This window comes from Conger conger, chromosome 15 (genome assembly GCF_963514075.1).
Source record: "Conger conger chromosome 15, fConCon1.1, whole genome shotgun sequence".
Taxonomy (NCBI): Eukaryota; Metazoa; Chordata; class Actinopteri; order Anguilliformes; family Congridae; genus Conger; species Conger conger.
Genome location: NC_083774.1, coordinates 27,677,777 through 27,705,717, shown reverse-complemented (window position 1 = coordinate 27,705,717; position 27,941 = coordinate 27,677,777). Strand labels below are relative to the sequence as shown.

Below are 27,941 nucleotides of genomic sequence, written 5' to 3'. Positions count from 1 at the left end.
TACTTGAAGAGATTATGTTGCTGTATGCCGAAGAGGAAATGCCCCTGGAATGGGTGTTTCAACAAGACAACTACCCCAAACACACGAGTAAGCAAGCAACAACTTGGTTCCAGACAAAAAGTATTGAGGTAATGGAGTGGCCAGCTTAATCCCCCGACCTCAACTCCATTGAAAACTGGTGGGGTGATATTAAAAATGCAGTTTATGCACTCCATCCTCCTGTCCGCCCTGTCAGCAACGGGCATCTGTGGCACAGCCCTGGACTGGATTGAGTCCTACCTCTTTGGTCGCTCCTTCCAGGTTGCCTGGGCTGGTACGGTATCGACACCTCGGCCCCTTGCCACAGGAGTTCCCCAGGGCTCAGTCCTAGTTCCCTTGGCCCTGTGATCACTGCACATGGGCTATCCTACCACTGCTATGCGGATGATACCTAACTCTCATCTCGTTCCCACCCTCTGATACACAGGTTTCTGCCCGTATCTCTGCTTGCCTGAGTGACATCCAGAGCTGGATGGACAACCACTATCTAAAGCTCAACCCAGGCAAGACTGAAATGATATTCATCCCTGCTAATACCACTCCCCACCTGGATCTCTCCATTTCCCTCGGGGATACCACACTCACGCCATCACCCAGTGCAAGGAACCTCGGCGTGGTGATGGACAGCAGACTGTCCCTTTCCGAGAACATTGCGGCGGTGACCCGGTCATGCAGGTTCTTCCTATACAACATACGGAGAATCCGCCCCTTTCTCACCCCCTACTCAACCCAGCTCCTGGTCCAAGCGATGGTTCTGTCCCGCCTGGACTACTGCAATTCCCTCTTGGCTGGCCTCCCAACGTCCGCCATCAGACCCCTCCAACTTATCCAGAATGCAGCAGCTCGTCTGGTCTTCAACTTTCCCAAATACTCACACGTCACCCCCCTGCTTACGTCCCTCCCCTGGCTGCCTGTCATGGCTCGCATCAAATTCAAAACATTGGTGCTAGCCTTCCAAGCAGTTAAGGGGTCTTCCTCAGCTTACCTACAAAAAATCATCAGACCCTACACCCCTGCCAGACCTCTTCGTTCAGCCTCCACAGGCCGCTTGGCACCTCCCCCTCTCCGAACCTCCACCTCACGCTCACGACTACTGTCTGTTCTGGCTCCACGGTGGTGGAACGAACACCCTGTTGAGGTCAGAACTGTAGAATCTCTCCCCACCTTCAAGCGCAAACTGAAGACGCACCTCTTCAAGCAGCACCTCTCCCCATCCCTCCCTACCTCCCTGTGAACCTTAATTGTTGTCTTTGTGATTTACTTTGTGTTTTGGTATTTTTAGTTGGCAAAAAAAAAAAAATGCACTTATGATGACGACTATATGTTTAGAACAGCATTCCATGTGTATTTTCCTAGTTCTGGATGTGATGCTTTGATGCACTTGTAAGTCGCTTTGGATTAAAAGCATCTGCCAAATGACAAAAATGTAAATGTAAATGTAAAATGGCTAGGTAAGCAGTATTTGGATAGTTAAGTTTGGTCACTTTTGCTTTGTTGTTTGGTTATTTGTTGATTTAAAAAAATAAAAAAATAAAAAATAGGCCCTGGTCCTTATCTTTGTTGTACGGGTAGCAATTGAAATTGTACTTCCCTCTAGGATCTTTCAGCGCACTTAGCCTTGGTTATGGGTATGCACTTTGTTGTACGTCGCTCTGGATAAGAGTGTCTGCCAAATGCCAATAATGTAATGTAAAAGCTATTAAAAATATTTGCTCTTTATTCACTTTTTTTAACACACTGCTATTTATTTGAACACAACTGTAGTTCAGAAAGGCACTGTGTATATCAGGTCCCACAATCCACACTGCATGTCAGGACAAAAACCAAGCCATGAAGTTCAAGGAACTCTCTGCAGACCTCCGCAATCAAATTGTGGCGATGCATAGATCAAGGCAAGAGTATAAACCATTTCTAAAGCTTTGAGCGTTCCACAGTGATCTCAATAAATGCAAAATGGAAGAAGTTTGGGACCACCAGGACTCTTCCTAGAGTTGGCTGTCTGGCCAAACTGAGTAATCGGGTGAGAAGGGCCTTGGTCAGGGAGGTGGCCAAGAACCCAAGTCACTCTAGCAGAACTCGGAAGTCCTCTGCAGAGATGGGAGAACCTGCCGGAAGGACAACCATCTCAGCAACACTCCATCAATCAAGCCTTTATAGTGGAGTAGCTAGACAGAAGCCCAGACTAAAACCCCATAGAAAGTATGTGGGGGGAGACCTGAAGATGGCTGTTTACAGAGGCTTCCTGTCCAATCTGCCAGGATGGGTTAAACTGCAAATCTTGTTGAGACTTACCCAAGACTCAAAGCTGCAAATGCTGCCAAAGGAACAAGCCTGCGTAAGGCCCTTCACCCTGCATTTGACCCAAGGGGGATTGTCCATCGCATAGTCTAATCAACTTCGCTGTCTAAAAAAATGTTTTAACTGCCATTATCGGTTATTGAGGGTAGATTTATGGGAATAATCGCAATGGCCTAAAATTAAATCTACAAAACAGTTACATGTGCAAAAAGTGAAGGGGCCTGAATACTTTCTGAAGCTATTCTATTTGGTCTTAGATGTTTTATTCCTGCATTAATGTGCCAGTAGAAATCTCCAAACATTCATTTTCCCAATTTTTCTTTACAGAGAAATGTATTTGTTTTGTTAAATAGTATCAGAAGAGCCAGAAGCATGTGAGACAGCCAAAGGCTGTAGAAGAACCATGGCAACTTTTCCAACATGCTTGGAACAACTGAACATACTTTCGGGCAGTGTACGTAAGAGAACTGATATTGTTTTAAAGGCGAATGGAGGTCACTACAAATGTTGATTTGATTTAGTTTTTAATAAAAACATCTTTTTTTTTTCTTTTTTTGCTCTTTATGGGAAATAGTTACTTAAACCTTTTGTTACTTTCTTTTGAGATCCTTTGAAAGCATCTTAGCTGTATAGAATTAGTTTTTACAGGTGCCCAAGATATAGTAGTGCACACATACGTAGACTCACACACACACTCTTGGTCACACAGGCACGCTGTCACACACACACAGACTCACATACACATGAATGCGGTCACACATACACACACACACACACAGCAACTCAGCCAAGGAAACACAGGGGACAGTGAATTCAGTTTCTAATATACCGTATAATTTATTGAATAAATCTTAAAAGCCTCTATACAGAATAGAAACGTATAACAGTAGTGGAGAGGGGCACAGGGGCGTGTGGCTCCATCTCTCCAGGCGTGGTTAGCGTGCGAGACGTTCAGCTCCCACGCTGGGCCCCCAGGCCCAGGCACAGCTCCGGCACCTGGGCCCGGGGCCAAAGCGCTCTGACCCTGGCACCTGGGACAACAATCCCGCCGGGAGCTGGGGCCCCCAAAACCACTGGTGTCCCACAGGGCCCTGCAGAGACGGAATGTAGAATCATCCAGCCGACACACAAAATGGCCGAAGCCTTCCAGCACGCCCCTATAGGACCCCACCCAGTCCCCCTAGAGCAAGCACTAATGTGCTAACCGCATTCTATATTACAGAGAACAGATTTTTTTTTTTTTCTACATTCATAAAAAAGGGAACATGATATGGTAATATTATGAGGGTTGTGCGTACCTGCGAGAGATTTATTTGTCATAAAGAAAGGCAACAATGGTGGGTATGGAAGAGGAGCGATGCATTATGAGCCCTCAGGCAGAGGACACTGGTAACTTCTGTAACAACACTGTTTCAGCTTCCCACACAAAGCACTGGCCTTCAGAGTCACAAGAGACGTTACCCAACGACTCCTACGGTACACAGGGTGACTGTGTACCTACTACTTGGTGCCAAGGTTTTGTTTTCAGTAAACTTAATGCATACATTGTGACTCGTTTTAAAACGTTTTTTGGCAGTGCAGGTTAGCCTTGCATCGGTAAGCGGAAGTGTGCGCGATTTACAGAATTAATTTTTGTAAAAAAAGAAGGATAAAAAATGGAAGAAAAACATGGTATGAATTCTCTGATCTGTCGGAGGAATGTGTGGAGTGAACTCGTCATGTGTGAGGCTGTGTGTGTGTGTGTAAGGGGGGGGGGGGGTTATAACGGACAGCGACAGGCACCGTCAGGTCCACAGAGAAACAACATCTCAAACAAACACACGTTTCTGAAATCGGGAAGAACAATCATTTTCCCTCTTCCTCTTCCTACTTGAAAGTCTCAGGTTTTTGAAATCCCTTCCCGCCTTTGTGTCTCGGGTCACGTGACAAAGAATGTACGCTACGCTATCCCTCAGCGCCCCCTCCCCATACACCGGCTGTTCTGGGACCAGCATTGTCGGGACAGGGAAGCGGTTTTTGGGTCGTGTTATTGCTGGACCGGGGTGGCGGGAGTAGGGGTGGGCGGGGGGGGGGGCACACCAGGTGGCCCATTCAGATCGGGGGGCCGGATGGGGGCCGGCCCCCCTCTCAGGGGGTATTGTTCCTGTGTGATCAGAGAGGAAAAACCCCACAAGCTGGACAAGCCAAACCAAACCCGCCCTGTCCCACAGAGAAGCAGATCTGGGAGTGTGTTTCCCCCGTACGATCGCGGGAACCAATCAGCAGCCAGAGAAATTATTGTCCTCCCGCTTTTCTTCCTGCCTGCCCGCCCATCTTTTTCCCTCTCTTTCTCCCCCCCGCCAACAGACAGCTGACCCTCCCTGTTTATTGCCTCTATATCCTCTCCAAAGAAAAAAGCCCCATGCCTAATTGGTCTTTATTGCCCCCCCCCCCCCCCGGACAGAAACGGTCTTCAATACCAGTGGGAGGGGGCATTCTCCTGTGGGCAGCAGACAGTAAGGCGGGAATATTCTAAGACTGTACCTTTGGCAGCAGTTAAGCTGGGAGCATACTTCATGAGAAGGCTATAGAAATAAAACTGAACTGAATGACTCTTCAAAGCGTCTTTGTGACAGTCTTCAGTAAAACGTTCTATACAAATAAAATCTAATTGGAAGGCGAACTCAGCCGAAATGAAACCAGAGCCGAACACGGCACCACAGCCAAACGTGTATAGCCAGGGACCGGGGAGTGACAGTCCCCCCGCAGCTCACAAACTCCAGCGGTTACCAGGCGTGTTGCAGTTTATTAAGCCTCTGGTGCCAAATTGGCCAAAAAGTTCATTTACTCCATTGAAGTCCATTAAAAAATATGAAATTTCCCCTGATGAAATTATACTATTTTGGAATTCTGAAATGTTCTTCACACTGAACCAATTACTTTTCCAAAGGTATAAGCAGCTTCAAACAGTTTGTTTAGCGACACTCCATACCAGTGAGGGCACAGATTAAAATTCTGTGGTTGTGATAACCACAGGAAACGTGGAAAAACTACATTTACCGCACCGAACACAGGTCACAGCAAGGGCTGCGGGAAACATCCACAGATGGACGTTGACCATTTCAAAGTCACTTTAGTTTATTTTTTTAAAAGAAAAGAAAGAGAAGACGGTATGTTAGTACGTCAGGATACAGGACACAGCCTATATTTTAGACCAATCACAGGCAACCTCCGCATTTAACTCGTGTGCAGACATCTCAACTGTTTGGGCCATCAGCGATGTGCACACCGGGGGTGACCGAAGTCAATGTGGAGTTACATTTTTCCACACAAATTCCATTTTAAGTCATTTAGTTCATATGAACTAGTTGATGTTTGTTTCTATAAAGTATACTCCCAACAAACTGTACAGCACGGATACTCAAATCTGGCCCTCAAATCCAGATCCGGCCCTAGTTTTTAACAATTAGTGCTACCGATTGGCCAGGCTAGTCTTCACACCTGACAGGCAGGTAAAGGGAGCGTGGAAAATCAGCAGTTTGTGGCCCTTGAGGACCGTGATTTGAAGAACTGTTCTATGTCTGTTCGGACAAACATGGGTTTTGTGCATCATCGATCTTGTGCTGCACTGAAGGCACTTTTTCTCTCAGAGAAATGGAAGAGGCTTGTCTATGAGCATCCAATCCGCTCGCAGCACCGGTGGGGTCACATGGTCAAAGCCCCTTCGGCGAGTCAGGCAGGAGCAAGCGATGCTCGAGCTCTGGATCGGCACTAACACGGATGGTGTTCAGGTGATGGGCTACCGCCCGCTGCCGTCCCACAATGCACCACTGACCCCACCCCCAAAAAAAAAGAAAAAATACCCCAAAATACCTAAACACAGTTCTACTACTCGTAATAACCTGTATATATATACATAGAGAAACACATGCATGCATACGACTGGACTAGGGATAACAACACTAATCTAGTTAGAAAGCAGAATTGAACAGTTAAAAGGAGTTAAGAGGACACGAGGGCAGGGTAGTTGTATGACTGTTTCAGAGTTCCTGTTGACAGAGGCAAACTCATCTCAACTTCCCTTATTGCAGTGTGGCCCGTCCCAAGGCCAAGAGTGACTCCAACTGAGAGCGGGGAAAAGGTACATTATGTGTGTCCGTAAAGTGTGAAGCTACTCAACACATTTCACACTAATGTCTTAAAACAAGCAGCAGTGACTTCCAACAGAATTGTGTGGAAGTCCATCACTAGTTTGGTCAATACAAAGTTAAATTTAAATCGGCTAACAATCGATTTTCCGCTCGGGATGACAGAATGTTTCCGTTGTGCAGCTTAGTTTCCCAACAACCAACCCAAAATCATTAATTTCCACCAAATCTCCAAGGCAGCGGTACAGAAAGAAACCAGCAAGCCCTTTCCCCACCCCCTCACCCTTGACCCCTGACCCAAGAGCTCTTTGACCAATCCCAGCGGCTCTGTGGCCGCGGGTGGCCAATAGCGCGGCCTCAGTCTGAGGACAGGCAGCTCCTCAGTCAGCTGTTGGGCTGTGCAGGCGGGGTCAGAGAGCCGGGCTAGTGGGCGTGGTCCGGGCGTGGCCCATTGGCGGGCGGGTCCTCCTGCGGCTCCTCCTGGAGGAACGGTGAAAAGGAGGAGCTAACAGTGCGCCCCCTCAGGGCCTGCTGCACGCGGAAGTTGTTGACCATGCTCTTCTGCACCTCCTCCTCCGCCGAGGTGAACAGCAGGCTCCGGAACACCGCCAGCTACAGGAGAGAGGGGGAGAGAGACAGAGAGACAGGGGGAGAGAGACAGAGAGAGATGGAGAGAGGGGAAGAGGGGAAGGGAGGGGAAGAGAAGGGGAGGGGGGAGAGAGGAAAAGAAGGGGAGGGGGGAGAGAGGAAAAGAAGGGGAGGGGGAGAGAGAAAGGGGGGGGAGAGACGCAGAGAGAGGAGGAGAGAGAGAAAGAGAAGGGGAGGGGGAGAGAGAAAACAGAGAGGAGTGGGGAAGTAGGGAGGAAAGAAGGAGAGAGGAAGGAATAAAAGTGAGTTTAAGGCTTGATTTCTGGGAGCACAACATTGCCTAAATTAAGCTGGGGATACCATTTCTGGTGCTACTAGTATGTGTGTGTGAAAGTAGTGACTATCCCCCATCCCTCCCCTCCTAACACGCACGCACACAGCCACCAGAGCACGCTCACCTGGTCATGGCTGACTTCTATTGGCTGCTTCATGATCATCCAGGACACGGACTCGCTCAGGGGAGGGGTGGTCAGTGACCCAGGGTAGGCCCAGTAGTCATGGGTGTTTGTGGGCAGAAGGCAGGCCGGGTCGAACCTGGTGAACTCCACCACACTGTCCTACAAGGAGCACAAAACATAACACATTATAATACACACAATTATAACACAATACAGCACACTGTTCTACAGAGCCCATCACGTCCTGTAGAACAATATACACATAGCACATTATAGTATGCATGTTTATAACACATTAGAGCACACACAATCAGGTCTGTACCTTATCCTTGCACATACACATCACTCACAAACATTCACAGACTCCTATAGAATTAGAGGAGGATTAGGGCACAAACCATATTTATTAAATCACCTTTCCTCATACACTTTATTCAATGTTATGCTTATTTTATTATTAATAATGATCCTCTACAAATTAATTTAGTAATATTTTTATAATTGAATCGCACAAACAAATATCATAGGACTACAATTCAAATTTAAAAAAGCTATTTTCGCTTTATTTTGCCTTTAACGGAATCTTTTTTAAATGACTATTGCAATTCTTATGTAAAGCTTTCATTTCCTGAAACAGACTGAAATGCAACAAAAAAATGCTTGAGCAGTTAGCCACTAGAGGGCAGTGCAGGTCCAGTCCTGTGCCTCTGAGTGCCGTTTATCTTTACGGTTCTGTGCTGTGCATGTGTGACCTTCCATCAGACCCTGTTTATCTCATTGACCTTCAGCTAAAAGCCAACCTGCTACAGCACCTATTTCACCGGCACACACACAGGCTGGTACACAGATTAAGACACAGGATTAGGGCGGTTTGTTAGAAAGGGTGAAAAGGTGAACTCACCTTGTGCCTGACAGCAGGTAAAGCATCTACTAATTTCTGAAGGCCTTCGTGCCTCTTTCCCACCTAAGAACAGGGACAGAGATCATTGAAAGTGTGCCTTGTAAAGAAGTCTAAAATGTGGTGCGTTAGTGTCCCAAAACATGCTAAATTCAACGCAGGGAAGATGTAGGACTCGCACACCGCTCGTTGCAAAAGGGAAACATCCCCCCAAAAAAAGAAACACACGTTGAGATATTTAGAAAAATACATACATGTTCATTGTGCAAGGATCTTGCTGAAGTGCACCAAGGTGATAAAAATGAATAGTCAGCAGACTTTAGTCACCTAAGAAATTCTTCTGTCGTTTTAGTGACATATGACTGGAGGAGGTCATCGGTGACTGAAACGGCTGCTTACTATCTATTTTTATTGCCCTGCACTGGTGTTCTTTAGCACAACGTCAGCACAATAAACTTATTCCAAATACCTTGCTAGTCTACTTGCGTTCGTTATTCTAAAAGCTCCTCGGGCCGCTTCTGGGTGTGGTCTTTTCTATTTTTATGTACTGAACCTGAAAAGAATGTGTGAAAAAGGGTGCGGGTGTGTGTGTGTGTGTGTGTGAATATTCTGGCATTGTCTTCTCAACCCCTACTTCCCAGGTGTCATTTGGGAGTGACACGTGTGTGCCGTACCTTCAGGAAAACCCCGATCACAGCCAGGCCGTTTTCCTCCATCACTGCCTCCTCAAACAGACTGTACTTTTCAGCATTCCAGTGGACCAGGTGCAGCTGCAGGGAGGGAGAGGGAGGGGGAGGGGGAGGGGGAGGGAGAGGGAGAGGGAGAGGGAGAGGGAGAGGGAGAGGGAGAGGGAGAGGGAGAGGGAGAGAGAGAGAGAGAGAGAGAGAGAGAGAGAGAGAGAGAGAGAGAGAGAGAGAGAGAGAGGACAAAGGAGAAAGGCCAATTTTAAATGCACTTGCGTTCTGATCAAAATAACCAAAAATATGCCATCTCACAGCAATAACACAATAAACAAAGGTTGTTCATTATTTTATTATGACGCAGGATGAAATAGGGGGCTTAGCGGGATGAAATAAGCCACTAATAATGTTCTGCCGTTGTGATCAAAAGTAATACTTGTTTGCCCAACAGGCTAATAATATTGGTTTTAAAACCCAGGGGCGATTTCAGTTTAAATGTACTTGTGTACAGCACTCTGAAGCTCACAATGCTACCAACAGCTGTGTAAATGTTATGATCAATAGAGAACCCAAATATCAGACATCAAAAGATCAAAGAAACAAGATAAATTATTTTGCTTTGGTTCAAGTCTGGGTCATCGTCTGTTAGACTGCATTCGCCTGATCTTTTTTTTATTTTTTTTACAGAAAAACAATATCTGGGTTTATAGGACAGTGCATTTTGTCCTGCATTTGGCTCTTTTTTTCAACATTAACATAACCACTGAATATAGGCTGTCACTCACACACAACTAGCACTGAAACACACCTAGTAATCCACCCCCTTGTGCTCTGGTCATTATACAGCTACTCAAACAAGGCCCTGTACTTCAGAAGCACAGACAATGGTCTGGGCTAAAAGCCATTCAGACAAACCAAACCGCCAATAACTATTTTTTTAAAGACACAACAGCACCAGCACAGAATAGCAGCACACAACCTGACCACACAAAGGAGCAAAGCCCATGTCTGGGTCATAACTGTCTGTAACTCTAGACTCAGACACACCTGTCCAGGAAATGCTGGGAACTTGCATTCTCTTGCTTGGAACACACATTCTCTTTCATACACACACATGCCCCATACACCGCCAGACCAACACATTCTCACACATTTACGCACAAATCTGCTCCATCTTTTTTAGGGGTGAACATGATATGGCGTATCTTACTTTATGTTACTGTACCTGAACTCAATGCAGCAGTCCCCTAACCTATTGTCACTTGTTCTTCAGCCATCTATCTTTAACCCTATAGCCCTTGTATTTTTTTTTACCTTAACCTAGGACTTTTGAATTTGTATTTGGACTGTATTTGTATCTGGACTGTAATTTCTCAAATTGTAGTTGTCTTGGTATGACAGAGAGAGAGATCTTGTGTACTAGATATATGTTCATAGCCTAACAACCAGTCTTCTATGAATTGTACCTTATCTGGTGTGTTCAGTCATTTGTTGTATGACCTTGATATGCACGTTTTTTTTACGTTGCTTTGGATAAAAGCTTTTGCTAAATTAAATGTAAAGTTTCATGCACAAAGGGCAGAAGATTCATCCCTCACAGAGAGACTAGAATAGTGCAGTGGTTACACAAGACAAGGGTATGTGGAACTGGTAAGAGCCTGCCGCCTGGCATCTCACACACACACACACACACACACACACACACACACACACACACACACACACACACACACACACACACACACACACCCCTACACACCCCTACACACACCCCCACACATTCCTCTGCAAAAAGCACTGATCCCAGTCAGCTGTTTGGGACTGCAGGCAGATGTCATGGGATTTTCCAATAGAAAGCCCACCCTCAGCACTGCCCACTACACTGACCTCCACTGCACACGGGGTCACATGACACTGGAGTCTTTGTGACATCATGGGTCAGGGCTGTGTGTAAGCATGGCTAGCTGCATTGGTGTGGATTGATATTGACAGTGATGGCATGGGGGCGGAGCTGATATTGGCAGGGTTTGGATGGATAGTGTTCCAGTGCCTGCTGCTATATTGAAACTTATATTGGACAGGAGATGTGAAGGCACAACTTTCAGCCACATTTAAATGCTTGGTCACCACACACACTCTCGCAAACACTGTGGATCTATAGCCACACCTGTACACGTGCTTACAAAAATCTCTCGCCCCAGTCAGTGCACGTATACACCAGACCTGGCTCAACTACATAATCATCAGATTCAAATACTTTTCTGTGCTGTATTCATCATGCCTGGTGCAGCTGAGCCAACCAAGAGGAGCAGACTTTTTGAGCGCATTTCATATATTGAAATACGCAAAACAAGCTCAGTGAAGCATAGAGGAGTATTTGAAACCAAAACAATTATGCATTTGACCCAGGTCTGGTATACACCCCTGTGCATGTACACACATACACTCCATATGCATACACACATACACAAGAGGCAACACACAATGTCTCTCTCTCTCTCTCTCCGAGAGGCTCTCTACCTCAGCAGGGAAGAGCCGGCGGTCCACGGTGTGCTCTGAGCCCCATGCGTTGCTCTCCCCCCAGTGGAAGTGGAACTGGCACAGCCGGTACGCATCCTGCAGTGGGCCCCCGCTCAGAACTGCGGAAGAAACACAGCGCTTACACTAAGCAGTCTGAACGTAAACACACACCACTTATACCATACAGCCACGATGGAAAGACACAGCGCTTACACTAAGCAGTCTGAACGTAAACACACACCACTTATACCATACAGCCACGATGGAAAGACACAGCGCTTACACTAAGCAGTCTGAACGTAAACACACAACCTATACCATACAGCCACAATGGAAAGACACAGCGCTTACACTAAGCAGTCTGAACGTAAACACACACCACTTATACCATAAAGCCACGATGGAAAGACACAGCGCTTACACTATCCAGCCTGAATGGAAACGCACCATACGATTGATGCGCAAAAACCAAGCAGTTTTCCAGAACACGCCTTTTGAGGTGCGGGGTGACAGGAACTGGTTCAGTTGGAAAATCAAACAAGCTGCAAGCACCACAAGCCTCAAAATGTCAACAAATGCCCTGCTTTGTTCCTGAAGGGTCAGGGATGGCCAACGCTGATTCTCAGAGTTTTAAATAAAATACAAAGGAGGCAAAATAACAATTTAATCATTTGCAGTTATTTCACCTCACTTGTAAATCTGTGACCTAAACTGGATGCTGATTTCATTAAAGCAGTTTGATGGGGTTCTTCAGGATCAGATCTGGACACGCCTGTGATGATTAGCATGCACACACACATAACAGTCTCCTTTTCTGAAGCTTTTAACACCATTAAATCCTTTTAAATCTACACCCACATGCTCATTTGTGTATAGCTGGTGAAGAGGTCACTTTGACAGCTCAGTGATGAATTTGGTCACTTTGTATGAAAAGGAACAAAAAAAAGAAGGCCAGCTGAGGTCATACAGTCTGCACATTGTAGAATTGAAGAATATTTTCAAAAGGCAGCAGAAGGCTTCATTCTGTTCATCCTATATTTCAACTGGAATGGAAAAAGCAGTAACCACACAGAGAGGGAGTGTCCAAGTGCAATGAGCAGTTTATATATCCAGGTCTTACTAGCTTAAAAAATATGTTAATGGTTTTTTGGGGTTTTTTTAATCCTCCCTCCACCACAGCTAAAAGTCAGACATTTTCACTTAAACAGGAAAAAATCTTTTCACAAAATGAAGCCGGGCTTCGATGTAATAAATGCTGGCATTCATAACACCCATTCCAGACATAGTTCTCAGAAAGTACCTAGTTTGGTGGAGGTAAGAAAGAAATTAAATCCTTACTTGACTTGTCTGTGGTGTCGTCGTACTCCACGAGGAAGGAGTAGCCGTTGTTCCATATTTGCTGGCAAGTCCTGGGGTCGTACTGGAAGGTCAGAGGCTTCAGCTGGGGGTCGAAGACGCTCTTGCGGACCGCGATGTCGATCGGAGACTGTCTATCCCCACCGGGCACCGCCAGTGTCCCCTGCCACATTGGATGCACTGGAGAGGAGAGAGACACGCTGAGCTGTCAGTGACGTGACAGACTATTTGGCTCCCTGCACTATAACGTTACAATGCCTGACAGGCGACTATCGCTTACAAAAAGAGTAACATGTAACACGGGATTCTCGAGAAAGAATATCATAAAACTTACGTTTACATTCCACCGCTGCCTGCATAGTACACATTATAGAAATATCGACACAAAGTTTTAACTTGTATGAAAAAATACGAAAATGGACTGAACGAAGCTCGTTCTTCCTTGAACGAGTGGAAATGAAAAAGAAAAGCACTTCCTCTTCAAACCGCAATGACCTTAAAGGAAATTGAGAAAAAAAAAACAAAAAAAAAAAAACGGACGGATAGGTTTCAGAGCCCGACAATCGGAACACATTCATTGGTCGGCATCAAGTCGAAAGCAGTAATACAGCCCCTCTCCTCCACCTGGCTGCTTAACCGTGAGAATGTCTTCCTTTCGGGTAAAAGTGTTTCAGCATTCGCGGGTCACAAGACAATTACTGCGGCTTCTTTTCTTGCAAGTCTGCCTGCTATTGGTCTGTTAAACAAAAACCTAACAGTATGCAATCCACAGGCCTATGTCTAAAACAACCGTTTAACTCTTTCGGGTATAATCGTACAGCAAAAACCGCTATGAAATGCGCTTATTGTTGAAAACGTGTTTATCATGGGTGGGTTTCTGAGCAGAGAATGTTAAACCAGAGACAGGCAAATCCTAATCCCTGCAGATTCCAGTGGTTTCATATTTCTAGATTTCATAGGCGATAGGAGAGAGCCTACATTGTACAGTGTAGGCCTAAGTGGCCATATGCGAACTTAATAGTCAATAAAGCTGAGGGCATCAACTGTTCCCTTCCCTGAATGTTTCATTACTCAGTAGCATAAGTGCAACGCTTATTGTACGCTAAAGCCTGAGCCGTGCACAATGAAATTGCGTCAGCTGAGCGGCTTTATTTTTTATTTTTTTTAACTGAACTGTTTGTAGCCTGTGACTGAGAGCCAGAGAGCGAGTAGCACAATTCTAACTGAAGGCAACTGATCTGAGACCGAAAGATCACATCATATACCTGGACCACAGTCTCAGACTCCATGTCGGGAAAAAACTCAATGTAGGGTTAAAGCAATGAATTATTTTGCATGTGAAATACTTTGCCAACATAGGCGCATGTCTGAAATGAACATAGCCTAGTCTGTAGCTGACTGCAATTGCAGGGAGACATTTTCCCAGATTTTCCCCCACTTTAGCTCAGCCACGCTTGCAGTACGTGTGAGTCTGAGTGTTTTCGATGTGATGCCAAATAACAAATTAAAAAAACGGTACAGCCCAGCCCGCTGGGTGGGGCGAAGGTGCGGATGGATGCCTCTTACGTAACATTGTTTCCTTCCAACAACACAAAACCATAACGAAATATTCTCAGGAATAGGAGGCATACAAGATAAGATTCGACAGGAAGGGCGGTCGGACCAATAGATCAAAACATTTATCCAATGTAAAAAGATCAACATCGACAAGCCCCCAGTCAACAAAAAATAGGCTGTTGGTCAAATTTACCCCAGATTATGGTCGTGGGCCCACGAATGCTTCCCGCATCATTTATTTCCTGACATCACTAATATCAGTGTGACGCAAGCAATGCCACTCTCTCACTAAATGGCAAAGAACTAGGTCAACTTGAAAAATTGAAAATCGACCAAAATGGGCATGCAAACCAAACGCATAGCCTTTTGGTTAATCCTGGTTATTATACTTAACGTATCACAAGAATGATGATGAGGTTTATAAACTCCTGCTTATAAAGTATATGAACATGCTGGCAGACAAACATATTTACGAATATAATCTTGCATTGTTTAATTAAAACCGGCTGCCATGAAAATCTGGACTGGCTTACTTGTCCGAGACCAGACACTGACCGCCTTTCTCCTAAATGGGGTCCCGAGCCCAAATCGCATTTTGCCGTAATCCAGTCCGCATTTTCCGTGTAGTTATTCGCTGACATGAGAACGTCTAGGCTAGATTTCTACAGTTAACCCTTTAATGATGTTCATTCAATGTTATTCGAATAACATACGCTTGTGGAGTTAACACGTTTTGATTACAATTCCAAATTAACCGGTCTATAATAGGCCCAAGTGACAAAGGGTACAGATGTTGTTCCGGATGAGATGACATGCAGATTCGGCAGCAGGCGAACAAGTCTCAGCAAGCATGCTTTAGCCAGCTCGCACTAGCATAAGACCTTTCTTTCACCGAAACTAACAAGCTCAAGTCTTGTTACACTAGCCTATTCTATAACCTACCAGTGTCGATTATAACGTACTCACCATGGGAGAGCACAAATTTGCTGGAACATGCGGACAGATTGCATCTTCTTACAGGGATCCATCGCTGCCCTCTTGTGTGTTTGGAAAATTGCCTTAACAGTTGACGACCCATCGGTGCAACGATCGCGGTGAGCGTTACCATGTTGTGAACTCCAAGGCGGAATAAGCGTTTGAAAAGAATAATAATAAAAAAAATGCTTTGAAATATTCTAAGACTATCTTCTGGTGAATGGCAGGTTGTCTGTTCACTCCTTATTTGCCCAACTTGCCCGATGTGGTTCAAATTACCATGGTATAAAAGAGTGTCAAGTCCCATGCATTGCAAGGGGGAGGGAATCGCCCCCGCTGATTGGTCGTTGCAAAAGGGGAGGCTTACAAACTTACGCCTCCTTTCTGCGGTTACCTACAAGTTTTTCTGGTTTACGAGAGGGTGGTACAGCTGTAGTCTACACTTCTCTGTTCGGTCATAACTCCTGGAGGCACCGATTAATGTGTTTAATCTGTGTGATTTATCCATAACAGACACCGAGTAAAAAAAAATCATAAACAGACAAAAAAATGTTCGGGGCGGTGCGACGACAGCCAATCAGCTGCGGCATTACATGGACGTTTCGTTGGTTACACAGGCGACATCGCGAGACAGTCAGACTCCATGCAGTGGTGTGATGGAAGAGCCAGACCTACAAACAGGCCACGCTTGGTGTTACATTTCTTTTTTTAAGGGTTGTTGAAAATGAGTGTGCATCACACATCTTATCCCTGATGCAAAGCCTATAAACGCACCATAAAATAAAGACAAGGTGCCTATCGTTTTCATTTTGCAGGTAATGGCTACCTTTAGTGATCGGGTAGAAATATTTCTTAAATACGAAGTTACATCCGTAATTAGCTAGGCTTGTTATTGTGCAAGTTCCTCTGGGTAGTCTGAGCAACCTGCCTTAGCCTACCAGATGTACAAATGTATGTGTGTATATGTATATGTGTGTATATATATAATATCTTATATATAGGCCTATATATAAGATATTAAATGGCAGGCATGTATATATAGGCTAGCGCCTTTATCCAAAGCGCTGTACAATTAATGCTTCTCATTTACCCATTCACACACACACACACACACACACACACTCCAACTGCAATTGATGCCATGCAAGGCATCAACCAGCTCGTCAGGAGCAGGGTTTTACTCAGGGACACTTCGACACACCCAAGGCGGGATGGAACCGGCAACCCTCCGACTGCCAGACGGCTGCTCTTATCGCCCCTATTGTCGCCATTAATATAAATAACTTGCTGAAGGGTACAACCCTGGATCAAACTCAATCCACAAGTCGGGAATTGGATCAAATTCGCAAATATAATACCAAATCCTTAACACCTCCTACCATTGCGTACTATGTAAAATACATTATAAAATTGCAATTTGCCTGCAAGTCCAGTGGGTGACGATTGTTGGGACAAAATTCCATTATCTTATCTACATAGGTTTCCGGATTATTTGCTTTTAGTAGCCTGGACATTTACTGTAAACACCTGACGTGTATAAAATGACTTGTGTGTAGATCATTTAATGACCTAGTGACAGGGCTGCGTGTGTTTTCTTGGACTATGGTCTCCAACGACGCACAAACAGCTTTCCTTAAATGTTTTCCCCGGTGTCTTCGTTTGACGCACGAAAATCCGCACGTATCTACAACCAGACAAACAGTTACGAAACCACGTTTGCAAAAACAGCCTCGGAACGTACTGAATGTGCAAGAGTTACCACACAGGGCCGTTGCAGTTGGCAGAATTCTCAGTACACTCAAAAAGTCGGCATCCGGCGGGTTGAGAGTTCACCCACTTTGACCAAATTTGTTAAGCGAAAGTGGGAGCTCCAAACAAAACGGATCAAAGGACCATTGGTTTCCTTATAGTAAATCAGGCTTTCATTCAGACATGTTCTTGGAAACGTATGTTAAAGGTGAATAAAGCTGGTTTAATTGATACAATATTTCACCGTTTATGCAGTCTTTATTTGGTCCAAATGAGGTACAGTATTTGTGCCTAAAAATAAAACCATGAAAAGGTGAAATATAAATAATGCTGGCCACAAACACCCACAAAACATCTTTCTTCATCAATTGGTAAGGGGAAGTAAGCATCTAACAGCAGACAACCAAATTATGCATTAGGCTATGGCAAACAGAATAATCTGCCAAACAGCCCGCTAATGCACATTTGTCGAGGAGCCTGGATCCACTTCGCGTTTTACACTATTGTCTACTCTATGGTACAGACCAAAGAGTTGCGTGAACTCTTGGCGGCTCATCATGGAGCTGGTTGTGGTTTACATACTGTTAAAACACATAATTGGATAACTTCCAATTCTCAAATATGCATTGAGATGTACTAGTTTGTTTACAGTTTGTTCCTCGCCTTCAAATTCGTCTGCCCAAAATGGAGCACACGACTCATGGTTTGTGTCCAATTGGTTTGTAAGAAATACAAAAGTTTTTTTCTTTTTTTTTTTTTTTCTTTAAATTTTTTAAAACTTGTTCCAGAAGTCAGCTGTATCTTCATTTGTCAATTGGCATTCAGTTGACAATACAAAGGCAAAAATAAGCATACTGCTTTTGACAGCTCAGTTTTTGTACATATATATTTACAGGTGTTCGGTAAGAGGAGACACAAACACGACCATGAACATGGCCCGCACGCAGGAGCTAGTCGAGCGCAATGATGTCATCGTCTTCGGCGGGCGCTTGCTCCACTCGCTGGCGCTTGGCGACGCCTTCGCCGGTCTCCGCGTCCTGCAGCTTCCTTTTGAGCGCGCCCGTCTCCCGGGCAACATCCGCGCCGCTGGAGGACGGCTCTTCGTCCGAATCCACGATGAGAACGTCATCATCCTCTGCTGGGGTTGCTGTTGCGGGCGGTTGTAACATTATTTACCTGCGTCTGTCTATTCAAGCGTTATTTCAACTTTTGGATGGGTGTGTCCTTCATTCCCTATGCCCAAACGACCCAATCTGTTTATCTGATCTTTGCTGATACTGTAGTTGAACACTAATGGGGTAGTTAAGTGATCAATTTGTCCTTTTCAATTAAGGGTGTTATTGATACTGCAATAGAGATTTCAGTTTGCATTCTCTTAGAAGGCCTTTAAATGGGAATGTTATACAAGACACACTCAAGATGTCATAACTGGCATACTTTTCTAGCAAGTTCAGAGCAAAGAATAAAGGTGAAACGTAGAAGTGTGTGTGTGAGCTGACCTTTAGAGGAGGTGGAAGGCTGGGCGGAGTCTTCGCTGCCGTTGGCGATGCCCTTTCCCCCTTCTGGAACACTGGGCTGTGGTGGGGCCTTGTCCGGGGCATCGCCCACCAGCTCAAACTCAACGTCCTTCCCCAAGTCCTCGCTACGCATAGACACACACACAGACACACGCACAGACACGACGAGGTTCAGTGCAATTCAGGACCAGGATTGATCATTGAGAAGCACAGGGGTGAAAACAGGCACGCACAGAGTTAATCGCAGACCCGACTCACCAGTGCAACACATTTATCAGGAGCGTGTAATCTTGGAGGAAGTCATCCACTTGCAACCTGCTTCCATTCCTGATACCAAACTCAGATAGACTGCGGTTATTGTTTGCTGGAGAGAGAGGGAGAGAGAGCGAGAGAGGTAACAATAAACTGACATAAAAGGAGGGGAAAAAAAACGATATTGAAGAGGAGTGATTTCTCACCCCCTGCTGGCCTGCTGCAGAAGTGCATGTGGTAGAGCAGTGACGTCACTGTTGCCAGGAGACTCACCAGAGGTCTCTCCTTCCTCTGAGGAGATGAGGATGGTTCCCTTCCCGTCCTCGATCTGCACGTCAGGTGCCACCATGCCCAACTTCTCCTTCAGAATCTGCCAAACAACGCACATTCAGTGTCATTCACACAAGCCTTCCACTTATACTGCGTTCCAGATAGCTCAGAAACTCAACATTTACAACCTTCTGCCCATGAAAGATGCACTGGCTAACTCTGAATTATGAGTTGGAAAGTGGTATCATTTTACAGTTACAAAGTACGTCATTAAAACAGACAGAAATACACTGAACTGTGAAAAACGTTGCACATGTTCCTAATGATCAGCGGATATTACGAAATAGCTCTGAAGCTAATGGGGTTCAGAAGGTTTCACAGCTCGCAGCAGCTCCTTGCCAGCCGAAATGTCACTGACGGTCATTACAAGGCAACAACTGGAACGCTCCGAACCTCACACACACCGAGCACCTTCACACATCGCACAGATACACACACACCACCCGCTACAAAGCCTTGTCTCCTTGAAAATTTCCAGAACAGCAGGCTTAACACATTTCACCAATCAGGCCAAATTCAGTCAGCAGCTGGACTGAATCAGGGGCCAGGCAAGAAAACTGGCCAATAGAGGCAGGGTGGTGATGGTGGAGGGGTTGGGATGATGACATCAGAAGTGGGGTGGTGATGGTGGAAGAGGCAGGGTGGTGATGGTGGAGGGTGCAGGATGATGACATCAGAAGTGGGGTGGTGATGGTGGAAGAAGCAGGGTGGTGATGGTGGAGGGTGCAGGATGATGACATCAGAGGCGGGGCAGTACCTTGTCCTGCAGGCTGAGCACCTGGGTCTTGTGCACGTTGAGACGGACGGTGACCTCGGGTTTGCTGGCGCACACGTAGCAGCTGGCGTTGGGCGGGTCCAGAGCGCACGGAACCAGCAGCTTCTTACGCGGGTTAGGCTGCTTATTCAGGAAGATCTGTGAGTGTGTGAGAGAGAGAGAGAGAGAGAGAGAGAGAGAGAGAGAGAGAGAGAGAGAGAGAGAGAGAGAGAGAGAGAGAGAGAGAGAGAGAGAGAGAGTGAGAGAGTGAGAGAGTGAGAGAGTGAGAGAGTGAGAGAGGGGGGGGAGAAAGAGGGAGACATTTTTATATTTATGTCGCTTTTATTTCAACATTGCAACGAGTATTTAGAGAAATACACAATTTCCTTTAAAGCATCTAAAATGGTAAAAGTAGAGACACATGGTTTGGTTATTATTTATATTTACAGTTGTGTTCAAAATAATAGCAGTGTGTTTAAAAATGTGAGTAAAGCTCAAAATCCTAATAGTTTTTATTTCGATGCATTGGGAACATTATATCCTAAATCAAAACATGAAGAAAAATGTGTCAATTTTTGAATTACTTTACAGAAAATGAAGAAAAATGAATATTGGGCTGTTCAAAAAAATTGCAGTGTCTGCATTTTTCTTTACAAACTCAAATATTTACTGCATAAACTGAAAAATCTTCAGGATTTAGCATTCCTGTGAATCACTAAACTAATATTTAGTTGTATAACCACGGTTTCTGAGAACTGCTTCACATCCGTGTTGCATGGAATCGACCAACTTCTGGCACCTATGAACAGGTATTTCAGCCCAGGATGATTTGACAACATTCCACAATTCCTCTGCATTTTTTGGTTTTGCCTCAGAAAAAGCATTTTTGATGTCACCCCACAAGTTTTCAATCGGATTAAGGTCCGGGGATTGGGCTGGCCACTCAATAACTTTAATTTTGTTGGTCTGGAACGACCCATTTTTCTCAGGTTTTCAGAGAGAAATGCATGCAAACATGTGCTGGCTTCTTCCTTAAATAAGGGCCACCTGATTCACACCTGTTTTTTCACAGAATGAATGACCTCACTAATTGAACTCCACACTGCTATTATTTTGAACATGCCTCTTTCAATTAATTATTCAATTACACAGACTCAGGAGCATGTGTATCATGAATGTTGGGTCTGTTGGTTTTCTATGACTCTACTACACCTACTGGTAAATTATTTGCCATGTAGTAATATATTTTCTACCAAAAACAGTGATTGATCTGGTAAGTCATGTTGGACTGCTATTATTTTGAACACAACTGTATGTACTTACCTATTACTTAAATATTTCATGGTATTATGTTTTACGCATCATTGTAAATTGTTTTATTGTTAATTGCTTTAGAAATAAATTGTACAGAGTCATGCCAATAAAGATTTAATTAAATGTGTATTGGGGGGGGGGACAGAGTGTAGTGCGTGTCTGTCTGCGTGAGAGAGAGAGAGCACAGTGATTACTCCCACTGGGGGCTACTTGTGTTTGGGGGCAATTTAGTTTTGCGGGGCGTCTCCTCACCGTGCGGCACTGCTCCAGGTCTCCAGAGAGGATCTTCAGGGCCTCCAGCACGATGAGGCCGGCGATCACGGCGTTGGTGGTGGCGATCGCGGGGATGATGTTCCCGGCCATAGCTGCGGACAAACCACCGCAAACGTGTCCGTTTAGGAGACGGCGCCGAAATGCGTGTCAAGGAAACATGCGTGGCTGATACGCCTCACGCTTTTACGTCACCCACCCCCCCCCCGCCCGCAAACACTCACACTTGACGTCGAAGCGACTCTTCATGTTCATGCTGAAGATGTGCATGCGCAGGTTTGCCGCGGACGTCACAAAGTCCATCGCAGGGGGGTCGTCCTGGCAACACGCGCAAGGGAGAGAGGCGTCAAACGCACATCCGGTGAGAATCGAATTTCAGTCAGTCTGAACATGTCACTACACTTGGAAGTGAAATTCAAGCTTAGGTCAAACTTGGGGACCCTGGAGTATAGCTTTCACACACCGTTTCATTTGCTATTTAAAAGGGTTGGAGCAATACTGTCACATCCAGCACCCACCCATCCCCTGGTCAGGCCCAACCTACCTTGTCCCAGGTGAGTTCTCCTCCTTCCCCCTTCTCGGCCAGCTGCACACGCAATGTCTCAATGCTTCGGGAGAAGAGGTGGCTGTACCCCCGCACACCGAGCACCTGCTGATCCTTTAGCCCTGCCCCCGATACCTCCTCCAGGGGGCATGCTGCAGAGACATTAGCCTTAGCAGTGTGGTAATGGTACTGTGTGTAGCAGTAGCCTTAGCAGTGTGGTAATGGTACTGTATGTAGCAGTAGCATTAGCAGTGTGGTAATGGTACTGTTTGTAGCAGTGGCATTAGCAGTGTGGTAATGGTACTATATGTAGCAGTAGCATTAGCAGTGTGGTAATGGTACTATATGTAGCAGTAGCATTAGCAGTGTGGTAATGGTACTATATGTAGCAGTAGCATTAGCAGTGTGTGGTAATGGTACTATATGTAGCAGTAGCATTAGCAGTGTGGTAATAGTACTATATGTAGCAGTAGCATTAGCAGTATTGGTGCTTGGTGTTTCTCACCAAGCTTCTGTACTTCAGTCCAGTCTAGAGGCTGCGGTGCTTTCCTCTTCTTCCAAAGCTTGTCCATGGTCAGCAGGTACTTGATGTCATCTTTGAAGAGCTATATGATGAGACGTAGACGATTAGTTTGAGCATCTTACCCCTCAGATAAAAGGGCAAGACAATTAGCTTAACTCCCCCATGTTCATGCATGCTTGGAATACAAATGTTCAGCTTTTATCACTTTGTTGAGCTGTGATGCTTTTGCAGTCGTCTAGCAAACTCAGAATACTCCTGAGGAGCCCGAGATTTCGACTTCAACATTTACAGCCATTCAGTAGGACAATTCTGGAAACTGCCGACTTCACAAAAGCACCATCAGCCCCAGCAGTGAAGCCCCGTCACCTGCTTTTAGCTGGACACACCTTGTTGAAGATCTTGACGGGGTTGTACCCCGTGGACCGGGCCCACTCCTTGGTGGACACACGCTTGATGTCTCCATCCTGATTGGACGCGCCAGCTCGGGCGGCTACCTCCGCAGGGTCCCCTTGAGCGAGAAAAAAACAAAAACAAATTCTAGAAAACTGAGGACCAAACCCCCCCCCCAAAAAAACGATCCCCTGAGTTTGGGAAAGGGGTCATAAAAAGGAGGTCCGCTCACAGGCAGCTTCGGGGTCCGCCGTGTCGGGGGACACCTCCTGGTCGGCGTCCTCCTCTCCGAACAGCTGGCTGCAGGACAGACGGAGCAGGCGGATTAATCAGGCGACCTGGACAGACCACACAGCGCTAAACGCACGGCAGGGGAAGCTCGTACTTGTAGAGATACTTGGCCCACACGATGCAGTGGATGGGCTCGGACGGGGTGTTGCGGATGGTGCATCCTGGGAAGGTTTTCTGAGTGGGTTTGGGCTGGCACTCGTAGCACTCGGTCAGGCCCTGTAGAGGGGTAAATAGCGACGCTGTAGGTACGGACTTGGACAGTCAAATATTTGTTGGAATAATATCAAATATCAGATATTCACATTTATTAACATTTAACATTTTGGAGGCATGTGCAGTTTATACACAGTTTCTCCTTGTTGTTCTGTGTGTGTGTGTGTGTATGCATGTGTGTACGTGTGTTGCACACTTGCATGTGCATGTAAACACCTGACTCTCACCTTCTTGATGACAGTCACCTGGCCCAGGTAACCTGCTGTGCCACTCTCGATCAGGGGAATGTCCGCCGCCAGACACATCCGGTTGACATGGTTACGGGCCGCTAGGACACAGGGCAGGGTAATCAGGCATCGAGAGAGATGCACAGAGAACAGGAGAGACACACGAGCATAAAGACAGGGGAGGGTAGAGGGAGGAGCAGGGAAGGGAGCACAAAGTGAAGAGCAAAAACCTGCGCCCGTACCTCGGTTATCCAACGCGTTCATGACCAGTGTGAAATTCCTGAAGAACTCCACATTGTAATCCGGACTATGGAGGGGGAAAAAAGAAAAACAACAGGTTTATTGACCATATTCAACAGCACAAAAAGACATACACAGGATCCTGTGTTTTTCCCACACAGGAAAAAGCTATGCGGAAAACGGTGTGCCGTGTTGAGAAAACGCAAGCTTACTCATGCTCACGTGCAGTTCAGTTTCAGGTTGAGATTGTACTGATTCATGAGGCTTGTGCAGATCTGAACATTTCGGACTGAACAATTTGCTGGGAAATGGATGGAATGAGATGTTTCACGGTTTATCCTAAAGTAGTTTAGCCTGGAGCAGGTTACCAGGACAATGCTCCCCAAAATTCTAATTCAAAAGAACACCGCTGCCCTTGGCTATGGGTGTCTTCGTCTTTAGCTGTCTGGTAATGTATCAAAATCAAATCCCACCTCGGCAAATCTATAACTCCTTACATGTACATAGTTAGAACTTCAAATTAAATGTAGTTTAGTATTTCTCTATTTCCCATGGCCCTTACAACCGCATACTTTACATCCCATTATTACCTGCTAGTTTAAGACCTCAACTGTTACCAACCCCACCGGCAGGCCAGTGGAGGATGGGCATCCCCCCTCTAACCGGGGTTCCTCCTAAGATTTCCTGCCATTGGAGAGTCTCTCACCACTGTACGGAGTTTTCTTTACCTCTTGCTATCTGGGGGCTTAGCGCTTGTGTTTCCCTCCCCCCCCCCTCCCCCTCATCCCTTGTGTTACTCTGTAAAGCGTCTCTGAGACAGTCCTCTGTGAAAAGCACTGTACAATTAAAATGTAATGGAATTTCATGACGTGAATGCATTTGAACTAGTATTCATGTCATTCACAACTTACAACAATGTTAGCTGGACAGCCACCACTACATTTCCCATTTTTGGCAACTCGTACCACAGTTAACTTCTGAAATAATGGAATTAAATCCAGTGTGCAGAAACGACACTCTTTAGTAATATAGCAAAGGTTTGTTTACCATATTATCACCATTTATGTTCAGCATATCTGTTTGTAAGCTGATTTAGCTGATGCAAGTCTCGAAATATTTTAGACTTATTGATCGACACATCACATTACATTACAGTCATTTGACAGACACTTTATCGAGAGCGACGTACACTAAAGTGCAAGTCATAATCAGGGACAAGACAGACAGAGCGCTTAAGGGACTTACTTCATGATGCTGTCATGGTAGGCTGTGATGTTGGCTTTAGGACAGAATCGCAATACACTCTCCTTAGCCACCTGCAACACAAGTCAAAATATTAAGCACAATGTTCAGTGACAATACAGCAACATTACATTTACTTCACAACTTTTGGCATACCAACTGCATAACATTACATTAATGGCATTTGGCAGACGCTCTTATCCAGAGCGACGTACAGTTGATTAGACTAAGCAGGAGACAATCCTCCCCTGGAGGGTTAAGGGCCTTGGCTCAAGGGCACAAGGGCTATACGGATCTTATTGTGGCTACACCGGGGATCGAACCACGGACCTTGCGGGTCCCAGTCATGTACCTTAACCACTACGCTACAGGCCGCCCACACACAGAATGCCTTGTGGAAGGATTGGCAAACGAACGTGCATGACAAAAATCGTCAGCAAGTCTCAAGCGCGTGCACATACACACATCAGGGGGAGCAATGTTCTGAGCACAAATACACAAAAAACAAGAAATGAAGAGGACTGCAGCCACAATGCGCACACGTAGGTGCCAGGAGTACAGCAGTGTTTTAATGAGAAATGAGGAGGAGAGGAAATCTCTCCATTACCTGGGCTTTAGATTTCCCCACATGTTTCTTCTGGAAGAGGAACTGTCGGTTCAGGTTACTCACATCGATGGTGTCCAGGTCAATCTGAAATAAAAGATTTTAAATAAATAAATAAAAGTTTACTATTTTACTACACAGCACTGAAACATTGTATGATATTCCCAGCACATACATAATTTAAGCCTCCCACTTCACATGAATCAACAGAAACAATAATCAACAGAAGCACCGATCAAAACAGCCTAAATTGTATCACAGCTAAATAATTACATCACAAAAATATGTATTCTATGTTTGTATTAGTTTTTTGCGCATACTTTGGCATTTCAATGTGAGTGACGTGTAAGTACTGTAAAAGCAACCATATATCAAACGTTATAGCATTATTAATAAAGAAAACATAAGCCAAACATAAGCTGAAAAACAGCAAAAATAAAGAACTTTTTGGCGTCCTTCAGCAAGACAGGCCTACTGCGAAGTTGCCTTTAAGGCCGACTGCCAAGTTACTTCGATGGAACAATGAAACGGGAACCTGCGTAAAACGTCACAATTTTGCGTGGTCCTCTTTGAAGCAGTTTTGAAAAGACTGCCTGGCGGGGAAATGTTTGCAAATTGGAAGAAAAATTGATTGAATATGGCGCATATGTACATGTTACCTATGGTCATTCCGTTACAAAGAACGATACGATTTATTGTAATGGTAACATTACCTAAATTTGATTACTCGCAGTCGTCAATAATGAGCCTGCTCGTTGCACTAAAATCTTGAGCCAACATGCGCGCACAAATGAAAACTAGCTAGCCAAGTTTATGCTTGCGAAAATGCTAGCTAGCTACTTTTATGAAACATAACTTGTACCATAAACACAGAAACTAAATAGCCAGTATATTTTACCCGCGCCAATCAGACACCACTTTATTAATAAAATATTCAACACTAGCCTAGCTAACTGAAAAATCAAACAGCAATGTGCATTCTCAAATGTTTCATTCAATAGCGGCAAACGTCGCTTGGTAGGCCCTTCGTGGCTGGCTAGTCAGTACAAAAGAGAACGAATGGTCCGCCCACAAGCTTTTTTCCCCATTTTCTTACCACTTCGATATTTCTGAAGCCGGTAAGGACTAGATTTTTTAGCAGCTCGCAGCCGATTCCTCCAGCTCCAACGACCAGCAGTCGACAAGAGGACACGGAATCAGCGAGCTCTTTACGGAGGGACCCCACAAGCTGCACCATTATTACGCGGCTCAAGGTAGACACCGTGCAGTGTAAAATCTACACTACAGTCACAGCGCTAGCGACAGCGCGAACGTAGACAACCATCGAAGTTTTTTAAAATAAACATGGGAGACCAGAGTGGAAGCGCTGGCTGTTGTTTGACGTCACCTACTGGACAGGAGGACCCCTGGCACCCGTCTCCAAGTTTGAAGTTTTCAGTTGAGCGCTCTGCTGAACTTTTATGAGTCATGACTTCTAACAAGGACATACTGTGAATCTGTTGTTGGGCTGGCCTATTTGTCACTCATAAGATGAGACACAATAGCAAAAGGCCTACATAAATTATGAAATGTGTACTACCTCAATAAAAATTTTACGCAGACTATAAATGTCTCAGATATCTGAATGAATGCCAACTTATTATATATTATATATCATGAACATGTATAATGTACGCTATATATCCATAAGTTATGCCCAGTCCTGATTGTTAAACCTCTGAAACATGATCATGTCATGTTTTAATTAGCCAAGGTTTTGGATAATGTATGACCTAGTTGAAATATCCTTGTGATAGTTTACTGAACTGAAGATGGATATGTTGAATATATTTATTTGTTTCAGCATAAACGTAACATACTATGTGTAGCTTTTGTGCGGTTCGAAGTTTTATATGCAGGTATTGTTTGCAGACGGCTAGTGGCGCTAGTGTACTGAAAGCTGAAGTGCCTGAGCACAGCATAGCCCGTCAGTTATTCGTATACGG

General features: G+C 45.2%; 2 protein-coding genes across 3 annotated transcripts; both read right to left on the bottom strand.

The window, feature by feature from the left end:
- Window positions 1–3,149: 3,149 nt before the first annotated feature.
- Window positions 3,150–15,778, bottom strand: ca5a (carbonic anhydrase Va). 2 transcript variants are annotated; one of them, XM_061221679.1, is made up of 7 exons: window positions 15,488–15,778; window positions 12,947–13,144; window positions 11,609–11,727; window positions 9,083–9,178; window positions 8,412–8,474; window positions 7,511–7,669; window positions 3,150–7,076 (listed from the first exon to the last, which is right to left on the bottom strand). In XM_061221679.1, the coding sequence occupies exons 1-7, from the start codon at window positions 15,627–15,629 to the stop codon at window positions 6,888–6,890; spliced, it is 966 nt and encodes a 321-aa protein (XP_061077663.1). In that variant the 5' UTR covers window positions 15,630–15,778; the 3' UTR covers window positions 3,150–6,887. The 2 variants fall into 2 exon arrangements, with proteins under 2 accessions (XP_061077663.1, XP_061077664.1); XM_061221680.1 differs by lacking the exon at window positions 15,488–15,778 and adding an exon at window positions 13,299–13,449.
- A 1,669-nt stretch (window positions 15,779–17,447) lies between these two features.
- On the bottom strand, window positions 17,448–27,283 carry uba2 (ubiquitin-like modifier activating enzyme 2). The gene is made up of 17 exons (XM_061221810.1): window positions 27,053–27,283; window positions 25,960–26,043; window positions 25,356–25,426; window positions 24,113–24,177; window positions 23,871–23,971; window positions 23,525–23,646; window positions 23,372–23,439; window positions 23,136–23,257; window positions 22,732–22,831; window positions 22,227–22,378; window positions 21,907–22,000; window positions 21,665–21,777; window positions 20,102–20,257; window positions 19,288–19,384; window positions 19,021–19,126; window positions 18,745–18,887; window positions 17,448–18,392 (listed from the first exon to the last, which is right to left on the bottom strand). The coding sequence occupies exons 1-17, from the start codon at window positions 27,191–27,193 to the stop codon at window positions 18,196–18,198; spliced, it is 1,932 nt and encodes a 643-aa protein (XP_061077794.1). The 5' UTR covers window positions 27,194–27,283; the 3' UTR covers window positions 17,448–18,195.
- Between the last annotated feature and the right edge of the window lie 658 nt (window positions 27,284–27,941).